The 26238-nt window shown below is 35.2% G+C and overlaps 1 protein-coding gene across 1 annotated transcript in view; it reads left to right on the top strand.

The window, feature by feature from the left end:
* Window positions 1–4001: 4001 nt before the first annotated feature.
* Window positions 4002–26238, top strand: part of LOC116433749 (protein gooseberry) — a 40355-nt gene continuing 18118 nt past the window's right edge. The window contains exons 1-3 of the mRNA XM_031992164.2: window positions 4002–4056; window positions 23466–23779; window positions 25991–26120. Of these exons, the coding sequence (XP_031848024.1) occupies window positions 4002–4056; window positions 23466–23779; window positions 25991–26120 (499 nt within the window). The remainder of the gene's footprint in view (window positions 4057–23465; window positions 23780–25990; window positions 26121–26238) is intronic.

Genomic DNA, 26238 nt, shown 5'->3' with positions numbered 1-26238 from the left:
TTTCAGCTTACTTTCGGCTAATCTCCGAGGTGATTACACGCGAATCAGAAACGATGGCTTTGTCGCAGCAGGGAATCAAGTTGAAATGTTTAATGCTCCGAGTAGGGACAAAAGAGATCGTTCACTGACAAATTAAACTAACATACGATTTCAAATTCTTATCAAATAATGTCTTATACAACATCTCCTTGAAATTGTAATATCAAATTCTGGTTCTAAGTGCTTTAGGATGTCGATTAAAAAAAGTCAATCATATGAAATACTCAATTCAGGTAGAGAAAAACATTACAGTGAAATTTTCCACCATATCGATTCGTGAATAGATGGATAATCACGCAGCGAAATGCCAAGATTCAATTAAATATACGTGTAATTGGTGAATGTAATTAATTTAATTAACGATGTGGATCTGATTACAAATGTAGTAGCGGTGTACACGTAGAGAAGCGGACCTTTTTGAACTTTGTACCGTTTCATTGATCGGATCACGCAATATTGCTTTTATCCCATGATTGTCTGTTAAAGTTCCGTGATGGACGTTCGAAACACTAATAAATCCCGAGTTTTAACGAAAAAACGATTGTAGCGACCGAATTTTTAATTAACCCTTTCGAGTTCAAGGTAACTATCTATTGTTATTTCTGATAACTTTGAAAATGTTCGTCGATTTACCATTATCGCCTTCTATTTTCAGATGACGCCGGATTGGAATTATTTACAAATTAAGACAACACGTGAACCAATCATCAATGTGGATTGTTTCCTTTTATAATCACGAGAAGCTAAAACATTTTATAGAATTTGAAAGATTTTGGTATTTTCTTTACATCAATTCTTCTAGACTTCTCAACAAGTGCCTTTCAACCCCCAATAGGCCGAACTTCGTTTCGTCACTATAACAAAATTTATTTAATATGATTAATATGATTAATAAATGTCAACGCATAAATAAAAATTAACAATGTATTCGATAGTTTTAATAATCTTATTAAAACGAATATATATTGTAACTTTGAAGTTACAATGACTTTGAACGTTCAGCTCTGTGAGTATAAAACTTTAAGTTGATTAATTATTTGATTTCATTCGTGATCTTGTGGTAAAAAATTAAATAAATCAACCTAATGTACTGGTGTCTGATTTCAAAGTCACGCAGGCTTATGACCGCTGATATTAAAAGAGTTAAGGGATCTCCCTAACCGCGACAGCTTCAAAAATTCAATTTGTCATTTTCCTTCTATTTTTTTTGCGTTACAGTATCACAAAGTAGAATTCCTAACAGATAAAAAAAAATTAGAAAAATTAGATACCGAGTTTAAAGTAGACCGAGGCGAATCGGATGAAGATAGGAATATTAGCCATATTTGTTACGTTCTTATAGAAATCAGCTCGCAAGTTGTCTATATTACTTCATACACTTTCCCCACGCTTAATCCAATATATCTTCAATTGTTTCAAATCGTTGTTTACCACTAGCACGAGTTAGAATTGAAGTAAATGCAACGAATTCATTGCTGGTCTAAAATGTGTAATTGGAATTTCATGTTTAAAATGACAAGCTAAGCTTGGAAATTCAAATGTGTTTGTTATTACTAGTCTCTAAGGTGTCTGAATTCAATATTTAATATACTGTAGATTATTATACCATATCTTGTTTATTTATTGTATTCTCTTTGAAATCATTACGTTCGGGGCGAATCAGATCATGGAATGGGGGCGAATCGCGGTTTTCCCTCATTTGAGTATTTCTATAATTATAAATATTATGTTTATTTATATACAGGTGGTGCGTATGTACAAAAAAGACAAATCAGGGATCATGGAACATAGCAAAAATAAAAATTAGCTCTAAAAAACTGACCATACGTCAAGTTCTCAAAATTTATCGCATACCTTATACAACCTTACAAAGGCGATTTACTTGTCGAATAACTGAAAAACAAATTTTACATTTGTCATCATCTGTCATAAAATGATACTTCTTGAAAAATAACAAAAGAAGTTAGAGAATAGGCCAAAGAGTGACACTGTTAAAATAAGGGTGAAGACTAATGAGCAATGATGAATTAATGACATAAATACAGGATTTTCCAGAGAATAATATTGCATTATTGCAATGAAACATTTCTCCAACTACCTTCAAAGGATTTGTTCAATGCAATCTTTGCGAAGGGTCGTGTCACGAAAACCGTGTTCATAGATGTAGTGTTAGAAAGTAGTATATTTGCGACAAATGTGTAAATAATTAATTTTACTATCATCCAATTATACAATTGTAGATTAAACAAAAGGATTCTACAAAAATTTGAATATTTTTTATAGTTCCGAATAATTCTATTCACCAAAATTTAAAGGTGAATCGAATATTCCTCATTCTTCAGATTTCTACTTATAAAACGGAGATTTTCAAGTTTCTTAAAACTCTAAAAATCGAAGGTTAACGTGTATTAATACTAGAACTACCAGATGGGTCAAGATGACCCATTCCTAAATTGTTCTCTTACAATTATTGAAAAAACAATAAACCCTTCTCTAAGAAATTTCAAAAGAAATTGTTTTAGCAATACGCAAACTAAGCTTTGAGTGATCGAAGTCTCGATAGATGCACTCTTGAGGTTTCCATACAAAAATTTTGAAAAGTCAACTCGACTCGTTCTAGTGTTAATAACAAATTCACAAAAAAAATGTTCATTTTCAGTTTCAACTATCAATTTTCGCCGTTGAATCCGAACCGATCCGATTCGCCCTGGTCTACCCTGCGCACACAGAGTTCGCTTCGAATGAAAATAACATCTCCGCACCTCCACGCAACATTTCATTTCCCCGGAGTTTCCCGTTCGGCGATAAACGAAAATGTTTACACCTCCTTCGTTATTCACTCGGGCCCAGCCAATCACGGTTTCCCACGTGTCTCTAATACACACAACGAGCCTTTTGTGGCTCGGTGGAACTTCAATGTTTCTTGTTACCATCGCGTTACCGCGACCACGCGATGTCTTTTTGCCGCGGACGGTAATATACAACCTCCTCTTATCCGGGAAGACGTAAACAGCGGAAACCCTTCTTCGTTTCCCGATCGGCCACCAACAACGATGCTTAATGCGCCGATAAATTTCAACGGGCGAACGATAAGTAATCCATAATATTGGAAATCGGAAATGGCAGCCGTAACCAATGATAGATCGAACAAAGGATATTAGAGAGGGGGGGCCCCGATCGTTTCGACGGGTAAATCGATTAAACGTCATTACATATTTCGTTTAGCTACCGATCTCCCTTGGCCGATCGGAGATCAAAGAACGCCAGGGAAATGCGTGGCGGTTAAGTCAAACAGGCCTGCGCCAGCTAAGGAGAAGACCTGGCAGGGAGGAGCTAAGGAAAAGACCACCTCCGCCTGTTCGGCATCACCTTGCCGGTGACCAATGCACCGCGTGGCTAGAGCCATTAAGGTACCTCTCATCCCAGGCATTCCCTCCTCGACAGGCCCCAGGAAGAAGGCGGAGCTTTCCTCGACTCTTTCAGGTACTCCGTTCCTTTCTTTTTCCTTTCTTTCCCTAGCGTTCCCTTCTTGCCAGTGTACCGGGGATTCGGCAACCGAGCAGTTCGAGCCCAGAGCCCGAAGCAAACAGGTCTCACACGATCGTCGCATCCTAGCATCCGGAAATTATACGTCGATGCACTCCGTTTCCGTCGATTTCACGCAGCCTGACACGCTCTCGCACCGAGACCATCGTTTCGGGGTTTTGTGGGGCTCGTTTCCGCACACGGTGTTCCCCTTTTTCTCTCTTTCGGCCATTTCTTTCCCTGTTCTTTGCTCCCCTGTCTTCGTTTCCTGTCGCTCGTACATCTAGTGAATCGCGTTTGTCCGCGGCCAAGTGACTGGAATTTAAAGAATCGAGGATCATCCGGGGGAACAGAGATTTTATTTTCGTTTCGAACTTTTTTTTTTCTTGTGGTGATTTGGTGATTAGAGACTCTCGAGGACTGGAGCAACCAGCTAGATGGCAGTCAGCACTCTGAACATGGCACCGTACTTCACTGGATACCCTTTTCAAGGTAAGCTGCCCGCTTTCTTGCGGTTTTTGGAGTGTTTGAAGCGTGCGTCGATGTAGAGGCCCGTCGTGGGACATTTTGGTATCGGATGTTGTGTCTAGGATGTGTGGGAATGTTTCTTTGCGAACGCGATTAGCCGATGCTGGGCCATTCGAGTGTCAGCTGCGCTGTTTCATCGTCGAGAGTTTAGACGATGAGAACTTTGCGGTGTTCCGTCGTGAAAGTTCAAATCTTAGATTTGACAGTCAGTTTTGCGTGAGTCGAGTAGCTTTGATGGATGAAACATGAGTTGATGCTAGAACAACCGCACCTGTCGAAATGACGGATTTTAATTTTCTAATTTCGCGAGTATCGATATCTTAAAAGTGTTAAATATCAGAAATGACTTGGAAAATAGTTTCACTTCAATACTGTAATCGATATAGTGTAGAGAAATAAAAAAATCTATTGTGACAGTTGTTATAAGGATTACATGTTAATCATGTTAACACATTGACTGCCATTGAGCTTCCAAATTACTCGAAAACCATTGCAATAAGAACATTGACATCGAATAAAAATATTTAATTATTTATTTATCCTTCGCTACGAAGGAGTAAGAGTTACTACAAAAAACGCTCGAAATTCTCGTGGCAGTCAACATGTTAAACACTCGGTTGTTCTAGCGTTAAAATAGGAATCTTAGAGGAAGTTCTAATCATTCTATGATTTGATGTAACGCGGTTCTTGTTATCAAAAATTGCCTGTCAAGTTGATATAAAAGTAACGCAGGACTGAGGTAAAACTTCTTTATTCTTAGTCTCATATTTCGTTAACCCTTTCACCATGCTTTAAAATGATTAACATTTAACGCTCTGTCTTTCACGAACATGTTCGCTACTGTAACACAATTTTCATTGAATTATTTGTTAGGATACTTGTCACATTTGTTTTCGACGCGATAGACTTGCACACCTACATATTTACATCTATCGCCAGTGTATTACGGTTCTTTGTAACCTGCTTCGAACATTATACGGCGCAGTTAAAAATGGAGAAGATCCGTTCGCCATTGCTAAACGTAATGCAATCATTTAACGCTACCGGGCGGTTAAATTGCCTTTTTGAAATTGCTCTATAGAAACTCCAAGAGTGCATCTATCGAGGCTTTCATTGATTTACAAATCAGTTTGCGTATTGCTAAATCAATTTCTTTAATAATTACTCAGCGAAACGTCTGTCGTCTTTTTAATCATCGCAACAAGAAGAAATCAGTAATGGGTCATGTTAACCCCTCTGCTAATTTTAGTGTTACAGTGCAGTAACAACTATAACGTGTTGTGCGACTTGGAATGCGAATTGATTAAAATTCTTTTGGAAAACATGGCGCAACTGGTCGACATTACAGTAATCAGAGAGTTAGCGAACCATACTGTTTAAGTGAATATCGTGTAAAATGTTCTAGGACCGACGGCGTACGAAGTGACGTATCATGCTTGTTATGCGATACGTGAATACTTATGCTGATTTTTCTTAACAAAGTATTACAGTTTTACCAGGAAAATCGAATTAGGATCGTATTCCAAGTAAAACTTTCATTTATAAACAGTAATGTTGCTGTATAAGGCTGTAGATAGAAAGTAGAGTGACGTGATGTGAAGATGGGAAAGTTGGAAGTTGTACAAAAAGTGTGTCAGAATAAAGAAACAAATGTTATAAATCTTTGTATAATTATTTCAGCCCCTTCAGACTTGATTTTTGTATAAAATTATGTTTACTTATCGAACAACAATGGACCGCCATTGAATGCACCGTAACGACATTATTTTGAATAAAATAGAGGTAGTATACTACTTTTCTGGTAGAAATGGACTCAACGAAAGAGTATATATGGCTGCCTGTCAGAGTTCTAATATTTTGTCAGATATTTAAGTAGTAAAATACATTATAATGTGCTCTAGGTCTGAAGGGGTTAAACAATCATCACATATTTTATCGCATTGTCTTGTAAGTAATTAAATATGGCGAAGGAAAATATATATCTCTTACTTAGGGGTGAGTTGTACGAAACCGGGTTCTATTGTTTTTCTTTTAAGATACGGGCTGCATAATGCAATCAAAACATTCCGTCACTTTCGGGTGGTCATCCTGATGTTATCAGATGAGTCCTAGAACAGGTATCATCACAGTGTCTCGTGCAAAAGAAGTTAAAAATTATTAATTGAAAAGATTTAACATTTCGATGGCGAAATGGTTGTTTTGTAATTGTTTTTTACATCTTGGTATTGAACAATTTATTCAAAAAAGTACTATTTGTACTTTGTAGTCTTTAAAGAGTATTTTGCAGTTTTATTCTCTTTCTTATCGTATATCGAAGTATAAATATTTAATATTTAGTTAATTAACTCATTTTGGATCAAAACAGAGTAGTTGATTATGGTGGAGAACCGGGTTCCCAGTTGTGCTTCATACGAAAGATATTTGTCAACTTATTGCAATAAAAATGGTTTTTGTTTGGTTAGCAATTAAGATAAGTATTATATACACTTATGGTCAAGTAAAATTGTTTATAAATACGAGAAAAGTTTCTAAGCTCTTAATATAAGTTTCTATAAACTCAATTAAATCAGAATCGTTCTATATTTGTCTAAATGATTGAAAATGACATTTGTTACTAATTTTTGACTTATAAATATATGGTTACGAAAGAGAAATATCCGCTTCCCAAAAATGGTACGGTAAAACGGAACACTCATTTAAAGTCACATAAAATTTAAAAATTCTTTATTGTTACCAAATGAAAATTATTAACTGACATGAATGAATTATAAGTGTATGTTATTCGATAAGCAAAAATCGCAAATAAATGTATCATTTGCTTTTCTGCACTGGTGTAATCTTCATGGGCCAGCCTTGATATTGCATGCACTGAATCCATTATTTTTGTTTTTGAATGAACATAAAATTCATTACAAAATGCATCTATCAGTAGAAGACTATTCTGAGTTTATGTTCTCCCCTTTTTTAGTTGCTTTTCGAGAATGCATTACTGTTTTTACTTTTCTACGTTTTCCTGCTTTGGAACCAGTTTTCTCATTACTCACTTCGAGTAATTTTATGTAAGCAAATAGCGTGAAAATGAATAAAATAAATAGAGAAATAAATCGTACACCATCGACCCGCAGTCGAAACATAACTATTTGCATTTCTAGCGATTGGAAAATCAAAAGAAGACTCGCACACATTTGTTTACACACATTTCGCACCTCAACAGCAACATACACATGCTTACATGCACTCGTACATTTTTTACAATAATTAAAGACATTACCATTTCTCTCTATACATAAGGCGCCCCGTTTTACCCCGTGAGTCGTAATTAAAAAGAATTAAAAATCTACACTTCAGCGTTAGATAGAGAAATGATTTAAATATGAAAAATACAACTTACGGAATGTAAAATCCAGTAGTATACTTAATTCTCTCAATTTTTCAATCAAAAGTTTAAAAAAATGCTTTAAACAGCTACATAAGATCAAAACTTTTTCACTCAATATCTTTTTAACGCTCATAATTGCAAAATAACTAATCAAATGTTCTGCAGTCGATCGCAAACTACATCGACGACTTATTCGAGCCATGTCATGCAATATCAGCTCGATACGAGTTCCTTATAAGTTAAAATATATATCTTTCGTATGAACCAAAACTGGGAACCCAATTCCCCAGCATAGTCAATAATATTATGTTAATATTTTACATTGTACGTATTATTGTATCACAAACGATTATTCTTTTGCAAGACGTCTTAATACACTCAAGTAAGTAACACTATATCTACCATGCCAATCAAAATGACCGGTTTCAGTTTTCTTGTTTCGCAATTATTGATACTTCAAAAGCATTGAATATTTGAAATGATCTGAAACGAATATCCGAAGGAACGGAAAATAATTTACTGTTACCATTTTTACAGGGATTACATATCAATCATATCAAATACTCGGTAGCCCTAGTGTTAAGCCGCGAATATCTATACACACGATTATTTCTAATTTATTATACAAACCTATTTAATATGTTCCAATAAGGTTTAACTCCTAACACATTAGAATCTTTAAGAAAATGAATTTTTCGTTGACTCCTACTAATTAGCCCACAAATAGATAAGAAAAACGTTTACACGAACATCTACGGTTTAATTATACCAATAAAACTTTGAAAATCGAAAATCTATTTTACTCGAATCCATAGAACGATTTTCAATTAACCAGTAGCAGAATTGCTCCATTAAAATTTTCAATCGGAAAGTATATCGAGCGTTGGCGACAATTTTTCCGAAACATCTCGCGAGCGAACCGACCGGTAGAAAAAAATAGTTCATCGAGAACGAAACAGGATTCCGGTTGCCGAACGTTTAATGCACCGATGTCGGATGCCTTGTGGAGTTTTTACAAAGAGCAAGAGGAACTTTTACAGCCGATGCTAATGGTTTTACGATGTGCTTTGAGTGAATTATTCCCTCCCTGTTAAACGCTTCGCCTTTTTTCTGCTTCTCAAATGACCTTCTTCAGACGCGTTTCGTCGTTACGCAAACCGTTGGATTCAACTTTGTGAGCGGGAATTAATTCGGAATAGCAAACGTTTGGACATCATCATTTTCAATCAGCGAGGCCAACGATTTTTAGAGAGCGCATGGAAACTTTGCGGTTTTCGTTTGTCGCTCGGGCTCGTGGTCGTTAACACTAAACCGCACCGCGAACCGGTCAAATGATCGGTTTTAAAATTTGATTTAAAACTCTGCGGTCTCTTTCGTTTGTTTAACTTTATATCGATTCCTATGTTGCTCGATTAATTAGTTTTTTCATTTCTGTGTTTCCTTTTGAATCAATAACCTGTTAACTGCATTTGACGAGTATACACGTTATTTTCATGCTTGGAATCATACATAATTCTTTCTTTATTTTCTCAAACAAACGTGTAATTCCTCTTTGTTTTGCTTTGATTTCTCGGTAAAATATATTTTAGGTACATTCGTCCTGCGTTGGATGATTACACACTTCATTCTTTGATTTTATTTCGTTTAAAACGAGAAATTTTTGAAACTAAATTCCACAGTTAACTGCGTTTGACAAATGTACAAGTCATTTTAAAACTCTAAATGGTGCTAACTTTTTCTGCGATGGATTATTTATTTTTTTTTAGGCGAACGTGTAATTCTTGTTCGTTTCGCTTTAGCTTATCGTTAGAATATATTATAAGAGCATCTGGCCTGCATTTTAGGAGTATGCCATTGAATTTCAATACAAAGGATAGAGTGACTTTTACATTTGCTTCTTGTTCGAAATCTTCGTCACGAATGTGACACGATATTGTGAGACAAGGGGTTAAGTATTTTACGTAATTGTAAGTAGTAGTTCAATGTTATTAAACCGAAAATATTAAAATGGGGCAAATCAATATCGAAAAACGTAAATTAATTTCTCATCGCTATAGAAATCGTGTTACAAAGAACATTATTCTATATAAAACGATGTAAAACGAGGACGAGATAAAGCATTAAAACACAGGATGAGCGTTTGATAATAAAACTAGTGAAAAATAATCCCTCTGAATTTTTCAAGTAATATTTAAACTAAAGATTTTAACTTGTAATTTAGGAATCATCTGCTGGTCTTCAAGTTCTTAAGACGATTCGAGATCACATTAAAGTGTATTTTAAGTGAAGAACTTGAAAACTTAATTTGTATAGATAAGAAGTTGGATTAATAAAATTAGTCAACAACGAATTTAATCTTTAACGAGTTACCTAATTAAACATCAATGTACAACGCTGTGCAACGTGTGAAGGAAGTAAAATTTTTAAGAAATTTTAAAATATACTTCTTAATTGTCTACGAACAGAATGAATTAAGAGAAAAGATTGCACTACATAATATTATGAATATACACGAATTACAGAAGCATCGTAAACGAAAAATGTCACAAATATTTAGTTAAATCGATCATTCGTCTTTCGCAAACGACTGAAAACAGACGCGGTTACTCTACGAAGCACTAAAATGCCAATTAAATTCGCCTTTACTATCTGCAATTACCTATAATTATCCAGAAATACGTTTAATTCAATATTTACAACTCGAACCTTTAGTTTGCTATTATAATAGATTAAACAAGAATACGCCAATGTGTTTCTGCGTAAATTATTTTAATCTTAACTATGCAATGAAAATGATTTCTAATAACCAATGTTCTTGCAAGTATTCAAGTCCGTACGTATTTTAAGTGACATTTAGTTTATTGCAAAACTCTCTGCCAGCCACGAGTAATTTATGTAGGTACCTAATCTTAACGATCTTCATTTTTATTCGCACTATTGTCTGGTTTTAGTATGTTTTTCTTTGAGCTCTCCTTTTCTGCGAAGGAATTGCAGACTGCGCGCGCCGGTGTTTCGTATGCGCGACGGTACGCCAGAAGCAGAAAGAAATGCACAAAGATTTCTGGCAGCGTCAATTTTCTAGGAGGCACGTTGACTTTACCGTAACTCATGTAAATGTGTTTCGAGGTTGTAAAAGGTATTAAGGAAACATTAATGCGCGGTTGTAATTAAGTTTGAGTATGTAAATTGTCATCCTTCGAATTTTACAATTTAAATCCGCATTAACACCAGAATTACCCGTCAAAATGGCTGGTTTCGATATTTTTTTTCTGTTCCGAGATTGTTTATATCTTAAAAGCAATGAATATTCGAAACGATCTTGAAAATGAACAGGTCCACTGGAATAATGAATGTCCGAGGAAAATGAAAATAATCTATCGTTATAGTTTTTATAGGGATTGCGTGTCAACCGCATTAAATCCTCGGTGGTTCTAGTGTCAACAAGAAACTGGGAAGATCATGCGAATATGAGAAGAGAACGATAAAAGTCTATGATGGTTAGAAATCCTTCATTTGTCGCGTGTTAAAACATCATGCGTTACTTCAGAATTAAATTAGATCGTTAACGAGTGAAACACATGAAACTTGGAATTTGTGAATGATGATGAACATTCTTGGGCAGAGGATAATACAAATTTCGGAAACTGATAATCCGATCGAAGGATGAGAATCGTTGAAAAATGGGTCATTCTCCTTGATATTTCCGTGATGCTCACTGGTAGATGTTAAGAAATAAAGTAATTAACACTTTCTATGTATCTATTATCTTCTGTTGCGTAGGAAATTGTCTTACATAATAAACTTCGAGTAACATGCGCATACTTTTTACTCTTCAAGAACAAAAAGAAACATGTAGAATAAGCTTACGTTAATTAATATACAGATTACTAAAAAAAAAAGAAATACATTAAGAATTACAAAACTTTAAACCTAAAGTTTCATTTTTTTATGCTTTTTATAGCTTCGAATAACTGTAAAAATAAAAAGGAATATTTCAGTACGATTGAGTATAACCAGCATGATGGTTTTTAAGATCACGTGGTAACCAATTTGAAAAATGTTGTTCGTGCAATTTGCATGGAGATAATGTCATTTAACATTAATCTCCGAATTTATAGACCATATAGGAAATCTTTCTCTACGCTAAGGAAATATTATTGAGCTGTCTATTTTTCGTTCCTCTATATTCTGGCCTTTTTATACATAGAAGTCATTCGAGCGTCGCTGCGAGCGGTATTCCTATAGTTGACGTACACTTCAACTTCTTAGCCAATTGTTACCCCCGTGACAGATAATACTTTGATAATGGGTAAAAAACTATTATTAACTATCATTACTACTAATAAAAGTAGTAATTTCTGTGGCTGCTGTTCTTGAATGAATGTGTTTTGCGGTGAACGTCCATATAAAAGATAATGCGCTCTGTGGAACTATTGCAAAAATTACAAAAATAAACAAAGACTTTATAAGTGCTGTATATTTATACCAGTATTGCGATATAGAATCCACGATAGTACGCCGTATCGTTGAACACCGCTGTCCGTCTTTGTCGAGCGATTTTCATCACTCCACGCAAAAGAATCTCCAATTTTGTTATTTAAGGTTTACGGTTTGCATGAGAAAATCCAGATTCATCAATCGGATTGTTCGATAATTTTGCCACTAACTAAAATCACGTGAATAGATATTTACATTGAAAGCTTTGCGTCGCTTTTGCAAAGTTTAAAGTAAGGAAAGCTGAAATCGATCAGTTTGATTGTTCGATAGCTTTAGCATTAATTGCAATCGTGTGAATAAATAATGTGAATAATATCTGTATTACGTTTATAAAGTTCAAGGTATTAATTCGACTGCTTAATAGCTTTGGAATTAACTAAAATCACCTAACCAAATATTTTCATTGAATTTGTGTTGCGGTTGCTTTTGCAAAGATCAAGGTACAGGCAAATTCAAATCGATTAATTCGACTGCTTAATAGCTTTGGAATTAACTAAAATCACCTAACCAAATATTTTCATTGAATTTGTGTTGCGGTTGCTTTTGCAAAGATCAAGGTATAGGCAAATTCAAATCGATCAATCCGATTGCTCATCTTTAGCATTAATTAAAATCGTGTGAAATATTCACATCGAATAATCTTTGTTGCTTTTACAAACTTTAAGGTATAAGAAATTTCAAATCGATCAATCCGACTACTCGACATCTTTAGCATTAACTAAAATCAGCTAAACAAATATTCACATCGGTCAATCCGTGTTGCGGTTGTTTTGCAAGGACACGTTCGCGGATCAAAGAAATTTCGCTCCGCGACGAGAGGGAATTCGCAAGGCGATTTCGTAGGCGTCGGTATGTACAAGAGTTGAAGTACGAAGCCAGAGCCGTGGGTACCTAATGTCTGATATCGGATAGGCCCCAAGCGACGGCACGTTGATTGAAGCCTTCGCAACTCGGAACTCATACCGAACTTTAAATACATGCATCCCCTTCGCCTGTACGGATATTCTCACTCGGTCAGGTAATACGCGCGCAACTCTTCCTCTTCTCACAATCAGTTGTTCGCCTTTCCTCTCGGCTTTTCATTGGGCCGGCCGGCTGCTCGGGACCGGATTGGTATACCGTGCTCATGATCAGTTCCGTTGACCCGATTGTTTGCGGAATTCATCATTTATCATACAATTACGAACAGTACACCAAATGAACGGAACTGACGATTGCTTCTTTATGGAACCGGTCAAGCCTTTAACGAATAGTTTGTCTTAGCAAAGCAGCTTTCGGAATTTCTTCGCTAACACTGAAACTACCGAACTGCATTGACTTTTTGAAATTTCTTTATAGAAGCTCGAAGAGTGTACCTACTGAGACTTCAATTGATTTACAATTCAGTTTGCGTATTGTTGAATGAATTGCTTTAGTAAATTCTCTGAGAAATGTTTTTAATAATTGCAAAAAGAAGAAATCAGGAAGGGGTTAGGTTGACACATCTTTTAGCGTTAACATGAATGCCATGGGGGTCACCGGTGATTATGGAATTACTATGGTTCACTCAATTTAAGGATGATTATTTGAACATTATTTGAAAATTTCTATATTATAAGTAATGATATCGAATGTGGTGACACTCAGCTAGATGAACGTGCAATAATTATAATGCAATTCAATCGAATGATGTAGTATCGTATCTTTTTCATTTTGTGTATTTTGCTTTGGGAAATCGCGTGGCATTCAATGTGTTAACCTTTCGTGGATGATATAGTATTGGCTACATCAGATTTGTTTTCGAGTTGCTCAAAATAATTGGTCTAACTTCTACTTTCAAGTTCTTGAGAGAAATAGGTTTTGTGAAATGTTTTCGCATTAATTACATAGTAATATTTGAGTTACCAATATTAACAATGAATAATAATCGGTATTATTGATAACATTGTTTTAGAGTTACAATGTATAACATTAATAACCAATAATGACTAATATTATTGACAACATTGTATTATTAGTATTTAATTGATCCAAGAATATTCATATAATTATAAATATAGTAGTATATATTCCGTTTTCATGTTACCAACATTGCAACGCACAAAGACAGTTGTTATTTAATCATTTTCGATGAAATAAATAAATCAACGTGACAAACTGTAAATAGGTAAGTGAATATTTCTCCCTCCACCTAAGATACCATAAAATTTGTATTATTTTAAATGAATTTAATTTCACCACTTACGCCCCTGAAATAATAATAATAATTACACTATCAACACTGCATTCAGATTAACTGTATTTAATGAAATGTCGTCGTAGAATTAGTCAGATTTAATGAGAAGGTTTTATTCTGTACTGTCGAACAATTAGGTCGTATAATTTAATAATCGACCTTCACGATGAAATTACATTATTATGTAAATGGCACGCCGGTCATTAATATGCTGGAATAACACATTACAATTTATGCAGTAATAACAAAATAAAAGCCTAAAAGAATGATATTACATTGAAATAGGTATATCGGTTCCTAACGAGGTATTCGATATTAATGTCTTTTATTTTTTTATGATTACAGATAATATAATAAAAAGATATTAATTATATCGCTTATAATCATGAACATAATAACGTATAATTATAAAATATAGAAAAACGAAAATTACCTTCCACTAATTCCTAGCTAAATGACTTCCAATAAATACCATTACCCCGAGAAGCTTCGCCTCGAGGGTGAAGTTTAATCATGCGAGTTGCGTCGAGCGAATTCAAATCGAGGAAGCCCCTATCGCGTCATATCGGCACGATCATGGATATTAGCGTGATCGCCCACAATCAATTACCCGTTATCAATAATTCATGCTGAAAATTATTTTCTCAATGATTCGAACCACTTCAGCCCCCCCTTTTATTCTTGCTACAGGGTGGTCTTGAACTTTCCGATGGGATACAAAGTTTCCGAACAGGCGGACGCGCGCAGTAAAGCGCTGCCAATTATCTTTTTACACATATTAACCCCTTGCCCTATGATTTATTTATAAACTGCACTTGATGAAACAACTTTATCGTTAATAATTTCGTAGAAACATAGAAGGGTTTTATACTCATTCTGCGACTACGTTTTCTACAAATGTTAAAGATTAACGATAGACAAGTAATATTTAATTTACGTTAAAAATAAATGAATGACATTTAGATTTGTCGGATTCAAGTAAAAGTTTTCATCGTTAGTCTGATACGCTATTGTAAGGCAAAGGGTTAACGTCGTTAGATTCATATGATTTTGTTAATAAAGAATTTTATATAACAGGGAGATTAAAAAGGGTAATAAAATAGCGGAATGTGATTTCTAACGTGTATAAGGTGTAACATGTTTTAATATTCTACGTTTCGGAGCAATTAATAACTCCAGCTTTCTTCAGTTCTGTTCATTAACTCGACTATTTTTGTGAGCCTTTTCCAATTAATCTCAGGTTTATTCTTCAAACGATATTAGATACATTTAACGTTTCAAACTCATTTCATTGAGTTTTATTTGGATTCGAGAAAACTGTAAAAAGAGTAGAATATAAATTGAAAGATTACATGTTATTTCAGTTGGGAGAATTGTGATATTGTACCCCAGAAAAAATTATTATGCATATAATTCATAACATGTACATCACGCTGAAAACCAATGAACATCTTTCTCTGTCTATATAAGTAGCAACGACATCATAACCTATAAAAATATATTCTTTAACACGTTGAATTCGCACGACTTTAAAGTGCAGAATATGCGAGATGAAACAAATACAATATTAAATTATTTAATTGAATTGTTGAGTGTCTTTCTGAATGTCAACGCATTAGGTAACGTCATTTACAATATAGGAATGTTTTCGAATAATCATTGTTTAACTGAGGGAATTAATAAATTATAGCAATTGAATTTGGGCGAGGGTCACTGCTGACTCCCATGGAATTCAACGTGTTAACTTTGAAATCAAGCTAATTCCAATATTCTTGCAATTCTAGCATTAGTTGTTCACTGAATTTTTCATTGAATTTTTTATTAGGGTAGACCGAGGCGAATAGGATCATGGGGCGAAACGAATCAAAATAAGAAGAAGATTGTTTGCCACCAGTGCGTGTTAGAATCGAAGCGAACGCAACGAATTTGTGATTAGTCTAAAATACGTCATTCGGAATTTCACATTTAAAATGGCAAGCTAAGCTTGGAAATTCAAATGTGTCGATTATTATTAGTCTTTAAGGTGTCTAAATTCTGTATTTAATGTAATTTAGATTATTATATTGTATTTTATTCACTTATCGTATCCACTTTGAAATTCTTCGAACCGGGACTATTCGGATTAAATCGTGCCGGGTAAATCGGATCTCGGATTTCCCTTTTTTTCATGTCCATGATTATAAATATCTCGATCATTTATATATAGACGTACAAAAAGGCATATCAGAGATCACGGAGCTCAGAAACAATAAAGGACGCAATAATAAGAGCCAAAGCTAATAAGGTGAATAAAAATTTATCCCGGAATTTTCGGCGAATCGGATATTTCTCATTTTTCAATTTTTTCGTAATAAAACAATGGTTCTTAAGTTTCTTAATTATCTTTTTTTACTGGTATTGAAGATGAATGTCTATTAATAAGAAATCTACGAAAAAAATGTTTAAATTGTTTGCTTTTCGCTGTTAAATCTGAACTGATCCGATTCGTCTCGGTCTATTCTACGTAAAATTCCACCAACCGCACTTTCAATTTCAGTCTTGCACTGAGTTTTCCGTACATCGTTACAGTTAATTAAGCGAAGTTTCTCCAACTACAGTATTAATTTCACTCTTTCATTGAATTTCCTTTACATCGTTATAACCGATTAACCAAGATTCCTCCGACTGTAATTTTCACTTCAGCTTTCCACCGGTTCCTCCGTATATTACATTAACCAATTAAACGGTTATCCTCGTTTGAACATGTCGCTATTCGCCGATCCTTAAATTATAATTATATTGCGTATTACTACATAATAATTGTATAATGAATTCGGCAAGCACGTTTATATATTTCAAGAACACGCGGTAAAATATTCACGCAATTTTTGTGCATTTTATACATTTCAATATTAACAAGTTTATTATAGAATTAATTGTAACGCTTTATTTTGCAAAAGAGAATTTGTTTTGTTATGAGAATCTCGAGTATCTTATTTAATAAAAGGGAATATACATAATTTTATTACGGACTATAAAAGTACTTTATACATTATGTAAGATTTCAAATATTATTGAGTTATCATGGCTGCCATCGAAATAGGACATACATAAAACAATACAGAATAATTTAATAAATAATTAAGTAAATTCCATAAAAATGACAGTAGGTACATTATCCTGAAATATTACCAATATACTACCACAAAATTATAAAACCCTCGAATTACATTAGCCCAATAATGTTTTATTGTTGATTCAAAAGAACCCTTTCCACTCAAAACTGTTTCCGCTGCTACATATCCGTACAAAATACCTATTCAAAAAACAATATCAGAATCAATAACTATTCCATTTCAATATTTAAAGTCCAATTACACGACACAAAAGCTTGCCATTAACCTTTTGCTCCCGAAAGACGTGGTACGCACGTCGAGATGTTTTTGTTCTGAAGTTGCCAATGACGTTTTATACACATCAGTAGTCCCTCTATACAAAATTATTAATAAACAAAGCACATATCTGTGCAAAATAGGCAAAAACAAAATACTTCTCACGAGACTCTGCCAAATCTCTGACTTCATTTCCAAGGTAAGGGATTAACCCTTCGACTGTCTAGGAGCAATATATTATTTCTTCATTTACACGCGAAAAGTTTTTTTTCGATTTTAGTAACAAAGGAAGTCTAACATTAGTATTATGTAAACATTTTACGAACTTTTGAAAATAAATTTTCATTTACAATCATGCCTTCATTTAACCCTTAGAGTGCCAGCGTCGCTGTAACAAAATTTTTTTCAAAACGTGCCAGTGACCCTTTATTTTCGATAGCGATAAATCTAATCATTAATGGAATTGTTCATATTTTCTGTTGCTCTCTCCTCATTCGTACCTCAGATTATACATTATGATACAACGTTTCCTCATTTCGATTCAATTTACAAATGCCACTGGAAGGGTCCAAATGATCTGGCATTTCTCGAATACCTATGAAAATTTCCCCCGGCACCTGAAGGGTTAAACACCGAATCGCAATTCCTTCGCATAAAACCAAACATCGACTGCTAGCCGCCTCCCGAGCGCAAAGGGTTAATTTCAATCTCCCTTCGAATTTTCCGTACACAGCCGCAACCAATTAGGCCTCCTCGCCTATACTTTTTAATCGTGGCGTATCCACAGCTGTTCAAAGGGACGGCTACTCGCACAAGAGCCCGAAGCGGATCGACCGGCTACGAATTAACCCGTTTGTCCGCGTCCCAAGCGGGTAACCTCGAAATATTTCGTAATGGGGCACGGGGGTCGGTCGGTTACGTAGAATTTCACGTATTGTCGCGCAAGAAGTCGGGTCCGGCCGAAAAAGGAGCCACCCCGCCACTACTATATGGGTCTTTTCGCTCTGAACTCGTCCTGGGGCCTGCACGGCTCACCTCGCGCCCACTGAGAGCGCGGGAGAGAGAGAAGAAGGGGTGGAGAGGGAAAGAAAGAAAGAGAGAGAGAGAGAGAGAGAGAGAGAAACGAAAAGAAAGAGAGAGAAAGAGGGACAGAGAGAGAGAGCGAGAGGAAGAGTGATCGAGTCGGCGGCGGCGGTCGGCGCCTTTTGATCTTGCCTGTAATCCCGTCGGGCCCCGCGGCCTGACTGACGTCATGAAAGGTGTCCGAGAGCCATACATACGCGACGAACCCATCTAAGTGTGCGATGCACGTCGGTGGATATGTCCTTACGGCCCATCGGGATCTCACGAGATAGGGGGATGTAAATCTCAAAGATTTGATGAATGACGAAACGGGACTACTTTGCCAACACCGGGGAACGTGTAGAGGAGTGGTTTCGGGGATGCCCCTTTTCTCCTTTTTTTCTCGAGTGTACCGTGGCAATTAGCAGAAGTTTTCATAGCAGGTGGCGGCGAGGAGCCCCGTGTAACGACAGGTCCATTACTACAGTATGACCCACAAAAGCGCATTGGCGATGTCTCAGCGAAAATTAACACTAGAATTACCATACCACTTGAAATTAATGGTTTACATGTTCTTGTTTGATATTCTAGGGGCATTGGATATTTCAAATGATATCGGAAGTAGAGTTTTATTCGAATATCGGAATGAATCTTTGAAGATACGATTTCTTTTTCATTTGAGGTCGACGGAGTATAGGAGTAACGGAGTGACGGAGTTTATAATTTGCTAGGAGAGAAATTCTACGGTTATTCTACGTTTACGCTTAGTTTGAATAATATTTAATTCGGACTCGGAAGAGTTATGTGACATTTATATTTGGTGAAGTCTGTTTGGAATCTTTGTTACGAGTTTGATATATTGATATTTTTGCGACAGCAGGCTTTCATATTTAGAATCAAAAGTTGCAAACAAGTAATTTGAATATTTAAACAACAAAAGGTCAACACATCGATTGCATGTTTCTTTAATCATTAAAGTTTAATGTGTCATCTATTGATGCAATGTAATTGGTACTATTTAACACTAAAATTACGACACCTGTCGATAGTTTCCTGTTTTCCAATTTTCTTATTTCGCAATTATTGACGTCTGAAATGTTGAAACGATTTAAAAAATGAATAGCTTCACTTGAATACTGCAATCGATATATGAAGAAGCCAAAAATAATCTGTTGTTACAGTTTTTATGCAGATTCTATATGAATCGTATTAAACGCTCGATAGGTCTAGTGCTCACATTTAATTTACACATTTGATGTTAGCTTTTCCACAGTAGGCATCCAACTTTAGCTGACATCTCTACACCATTCTTATCTAGGTACTTGTTGACGATTCAATATTCTTGTTTTTCCTGTAAATCATAAATGCACTAACAGCTTCCATTCGATCCTTCTAATGTAAATCTCTTTTCAAATGTACAAGCAACGATCTGCCATTTTTATCATCTAATGAATGTGTTTTCCCACAAATTGCAAACGAGCTTCCTCATGCGCCGTAGTTAACGGTTGTTTACGCATCAAGTTTTTGCATTCGAAATACTTCTATTTTTATATACTACGGCAGTGGTTCTTAACGTTTGCAGCGATCGGCATCTCCTCGAGTCTGAAAATACGTTCTCGCACTCCCTTGAGAAATGTGTTTCTATTTATTTATTTAGGAAATTACATCGATTGCAAGATAATTTATTTGTTGTAAAATAAACACATACATTTACATTAAAATTTTGAATGGCTACGTTGTTGTCGTTCATTCATAATAATACCTTTACACTTCTAAATTAACTTTTACAACAACACTTGCATTCGAGTGATTTGTGGCTTTAGTTTTTACTTCGATCGAAAATTTAGAAACTTTTCTCGTACTCTAGATTCGGAACCACCGTACTACGTTGTATAACATGTCGTGCATTGCACATTTCAGTTTTTACGTTAGCTTCCGTTGGCATAGTTTTAACAAAATTATTATTATTCTTGCACCTAGAGACTACATACACTATTTCCCTATGTAAAATGACTTTGATCAATCAGAGGTCGATTGATTGATTGCTCGTTTAAAACGGGGTGAACACCTTCTCGAGCAACGAAGTATTGTATTATAAAGCTCCTGCTCTAGAACAGTCATTCGGACACCGCACTTGAAACAATGGTTCCTTATCGCATTCAATTACCTTCTTGCGCCGTAAAGTTTATATGTGTCGCAGCCGATTATTTCGAACTTCCGATATTTCGTAATTCTTTACCTTTACAGCGTAACATTTCAGTAAAATAAACATTTGGTGTAACTGAACCTTCCGATGTCTCTGTTTCAGAGTTATTTTACAGTAATCGCCAATGTCTTTGTTATGATGTAAATCATTTTACAAATGACAGAATTTATTCTTAAGGATAAATTATTATTCTTATTCTTAAGAATAAGCGACACATAAAACTCTGAAGTTCCTCATGATACACGGAAAACTTTAGTGATAATCCTTATATAATCAGTCTTTCACGTAAATATGCCGTTATCAATAACCGAAGCTTCCAGATTACACAGAAACAATTATGATTTGTCACATAACTGGCATCCAGTAAAAATCTTCAGTAACTTAACACTAGAACTACCAAGCAGTCAATTTGACTTCTCAAAATTTTTCTATAGAAACCCCAAAAGTGCATCTATCAGTCTCTCAAGACTTCGATCACTCAAAACTTAGTTAGCGTATTACTAAAACAATTTCTTTAAAAATTTCTCAGAGAAGAATCTATTTTTTCAAATAATTGTAAAAAGAGAATTCAGGAATGGCTCATTCCGACTCATCTGGTAGTTCTAGTGTTAAACACCTATAGATAACGGTAACGCAAAATTGACGACACCAAATAATAAGTCCCTTTTTATATCTATCACAAAAGAGTAAACGATACATAAAACTCCGAAGTTCCCCGCTACAGTGAACGTGTTAAAGAGTAAAATCGAGAGTGAAAAACCCGAAGATCGACGATACACGGAAACGGCGACGCCGCGACCACGCACGTACAAATTAAATTTTAGCGGCGATCTTTATGCAAACGGTCTTTTATGTAAATATGCCGTGGTCGTGATTGTCCTGGCCGAGAGCGTGTCTCGGAAAGAGGTAGTTTACATGCGTGAATTTTCAGGAGAAGAGATCCGCTTAGGTGAACCCCTTACCGGGCTGCATTTTACTGCTTAACGCAAAACCGGCCCCGTAACTCGTAACACTTACTTTTCGTAGACTCCGCGATCTCTGTCTTACGTAAAGTTCCTTCCACGAGGAGTCGTAAGGTGGACATCATAAAAGGGTACAAGCCCAACAACTACCGAGGCGCATCTCATTCTGCTTCTTCCCTTCTTCTGGCGTTCCCTCCTTCCGAGCCTTTACCAGAGAACACCGCCGCTCCTTCCTTTCCGGGACTTTTTCACTTGGATTTTGCTGCCGCCGCTGGCCGTGTGACGTCGTTTGTTTAACTTCGTGATTATAATTAAGTTAATTAAAAGGAGGACTAATTACCAGTAATTAGTGGACTTTTAGCGACACCTTGCGTGCCACCGGGCCTTCTCATCTTCTCAGACCAGTCCCGGAAAATATTCTTCCTGATCTATTAGTCGCCTTGAACGCGCGCTGTAAATTCAATTCTCCGTGGACTTCCGACTGTCTTCCAACTTCTAATCTCTGCGGGTTTTTAGTCGATTTTAATCTGGCATTGATCTGGGTTCTGAGAATATAATTGTTTCGTACTGTTCTGTGTATTGGTGTCGATTGAGATAGTCGTGGAGAACTGGAACGAGGTCGTACTTGTTATTTGGTGTATCGATTTCGGTTTTGGTTGTTCTATTCTTTTATTTTCATCCTTCTGTTTTGTTTTTTCTTTGCTAATACCGATCTTATTCATTAAACTAGTGAAATACCGATTGAAATCGGACGTCAATTCATTGCTAACAAGGAAACGAATTTTTTCGGTGCATGACATATTGGTTTTAGAACTATTATTCGTCGGTTTTGCGGTTTTCTCAGAATATCTGGAGAACTGGAACAGAAACCTAATAGTTGTGACTGTACTTCGATTCTCCATAACTGCTTCAAGAACCGAAAACAATATCACATTTGTTTTAACTCCTGATTTTAATTGTTTTTCGCTAGAATATTTTTATGTTAAAAAATTCTGTTTCAAATGAGAAGATCATAAGATTGAAACAACAGTTATATATTATCCCGTTGGTATATGGAATAAATTAGCGTTACCAGTGCGTCACATATTCCACTTCATTATTCAATCTTATCGGGAAATATTTGTACATAGAATTCAATTTTGTTATTATCACAACAAAACACCATATATTATATAATAATACAATTACTTCTATAAGAAACTTTATTTATTCATCAACCTATTGGGATGCAAAAGTTTGACGTCTTTTATAAGAAACAAAAGAAAAAGTTCTCAACTGTTAGCTGGTTAAACCGAAACTAAGGAAAAACGACGAAAGGAGTGTCCTTTATAAACGTTACAATAGTGTAAAGATGTTATTTGTATCGAAGAAAAGCTTTTGAAAAGTTTTAAATTTGTTGTTAACCCCTTGCCCTCCGAATTGAATTGAATTGAATATTATTTTTCTATTATTAATCGTAATGCGTCTGTATAAACGTAGATATGGAATAAGTCTTGAAGTTTCCTCTTTTTATAATGAATTATGAACAATAAAATATCTCTGTTGAATGCAATTGGGAAGGAAATCATAGAGCAAGGAGTTAAACATGCACAAAAAGCGTCAAAACTGTTGCACCGACCCAATATTCCGATTAAATCCTATTTTACAGTACTCAAAAGTATATATTTGTTTCTTTTTCCAGGACAGGGGCGTGTGAATCAACTCGGTGGCGTGTTTATTAACGGGCGTCCGTTGCCAAATCACATTCGGCTGAAAATCGTGGAAATGGCCGCAGCCGGCGTTAGGCCATGCGTGATCTCCAGACAACTGAGAGTTTCGCATGGCTGCGTGTCGAAAATTTTGAACCGATATCAAGAAACTGGATCGATCAGGCCGGGGGTGATCGGTGGTAGCAAACCGCGCGTCGCCACGCCGGAGGTTGAAGCGAAAATCGAGGACATGAAGAAGCAGAATCCTGGTATATTCAGCTGGGAAATTCGAGAGAAGCTGATAAAGGTCTGTTGACATCGTCTATACGATGTTATTTTCAATTGAGGTGTTCCGAATGGCAAGGGCGAACTTAACACTTAAAAATGACTAGCTATAACCCTTTTCATTAACTTTAATTGAACTCATTCAACAGATTCGATTAGAAATTGTGTTTTGTAAACGTAAGGTAGGTATTTATTGAATTGCAAATGTCCATAGTTCAAGACATACTAAATAAACGAAATAAATGGCAATGCTGAGGGAAAGAGATCTAAGGAGATCTCTCTAATTGGTTGGATTAGTGGTGACTAAAATCATCTTTCGAGGGAAATGTATCTTAACTCCTTGTCTTATTATTTGGTTTCGCTGTTAAGCTTGTGTAATATTTTATTATTGACAATGTGGAAGAAGGGTAACAAAATCTGCCATTTCATTGTATGTGTATATTTGCTTCGGAGATAATAAATTGGTAACAGTAAAGTAGTTTTTTGCTTTGGTACATGGATAATGAATGACATTGATTTCTGTTCAATTACTTTAGAAACCTTCATTGCGAATCTCACTCGTTATTGTATAGTAAGGGTTAAATCATTTTTATAAAAGCGAATTTAATAAAAATTTATAACTGTATCATTTTTCAACTGTTTTGACTCTGTTTCTATGTTAGATATATTCAAATCATTAATTTTTACTAAATTTAAAGTGAAAAATAATTCTGTTAATATATAACAAAATTTAGAAGAAAAATAATGCCGTTTATATAATATTATTAGTATTTATAAGGTAATGTAGAATTCATCCTTACTTGACAAAACTTTGTCTCATATTGGAAAGGAATAGAGAATTCGTCAAGCACAGTTAAGGCTGTATATATGTTGCCTATTGTAAATCAATTTAGAAAAGTAAATAATTTTTCATAGATGTTGAATTCGCTCTTACTACCAGGAACACCTTAATTTTTTGTATTCAGCACCTTGAATAGTTGTCTTGGCCATCTTCATGATTATCGAGGATTTCAAATTTCAAGTTAGGCATACTCATTAGTAGAATTTTATTTTATGAACAATTTAACAACCAGCTTAACACTAGATTTACTGACATTTACTGTACAGTTTGTTCTATTGTTTTAAGAAAAATTGTTATCCGTTCATTTAGATCTTAGGTATTAGAGGTTTAACAGTACACAATTAGGATACATATTTGTATAACTACGTTAATAATAATCGACCCAAATATTTACCAAATAATGCTTATAAAATTCAATATGAGTCAAATTGACTCGTTCCGTAGATCTAGTGTTAAATGATATTTCAAATATATTCCGAAAATATTTTTCTGTTCTTCCTTGCATCTACTAATTTTTAACCCTTTACAACAGAGAACCGACTCCCAGTCATCATTTGATTCAACGCATGAAAATTATAAAATTTAAAAATCAATATTAAATTCTGTGTAATGTATTGTATCATCATGTCAAACATTAAAATAAAATACCTATTTACTGAAGTAGAATAAAATGTTCTTCACATTAACTGCAAAACATATAATCGATTTCATGAGAAAATAATGAATATTTATAATGGAAAACGTTGTTTTACAATTCCCACGCGTACACAGTGAATGTTTGAATTCGATTTGCTCGAAAACTAAACGTCGAAGGAAACAAAATTTTATTCCATATTTTTCTCTTATTTTTTCGTAAGGAATTATTTCTTATACATATTCGATTGCTCACTACACTGGCGGAAGAAAATATTTTAATACGTTGACCGCCACAGTGGAAAACAATTACAAGTTGAAAACTGATATTAAGTTCAAATGTTTAGTACCATCAGTAACTAAATAATAGTGTAACCTAAGAACCATGGTACCAAACCATTAACACTAAAACTACCAGACAAATTGAGCCATTCTTAAATTTTTATTTCCCAAATATTTAAATTATGACAAAGTTGTTGCCAAAAATTACAAAATAAAGCGTATTTATACAGATATAACAATAAGGGACCCGTAAAATCTCGAGAAATATATTGCTCTAATTTTCATAAAAACTTAGAAATAGGTCACTCCAATTGCTCGGTAGTTTTAATGTTAATAACCAATTCCAACGCCATTCGCCTTTGTCATGATACGATAAGTAATATTATACGAAACGCTTTATATTCTCGTGGCGGTCAACATGTTAAAGTTTCACTGCTTTTCATTCCTATACTAACTAGTCCAATGTGGTTCTGCCAGCAGGACGGTGTCTGCGATAAGGCGTCAGCACCATCGGTTTCCAGTATTTCGAGACTTCTCCGTGGTCCGGCGAATCAAACTCGGCCTGGTGATGATCCCCGCAGAAATCATTCCATCGACGGAATACTCGGTGCGTCTGTTTTGCTTTCATCAACACGTTGCCCACTTAAATGGCGCTCATTCAATTATTCATACAATCAAAGCAATTTGCCTGGAGAAATAAGAATTGGAACGTCAAGATTTTTCAG

Source organism: Nomia melanderi, chromosome 14 (assembly GCF_051020985.1).
Source record: "Nomia melanderi isolate GNS246 chromosome 14, iyNomMela1, whole genome shotgun sequence".
In the NCBI taxonomy this organism is placed as follows: domain Eukaryota; kingdom Metazoa; phylum Arthropoda; class Insecta; order Hymenoptera; family Halictidae; genus Nomia; species Nomia melanderi.
This window is presented reverse-complemented; position numbering and strand designations above follow the sequence as displayed.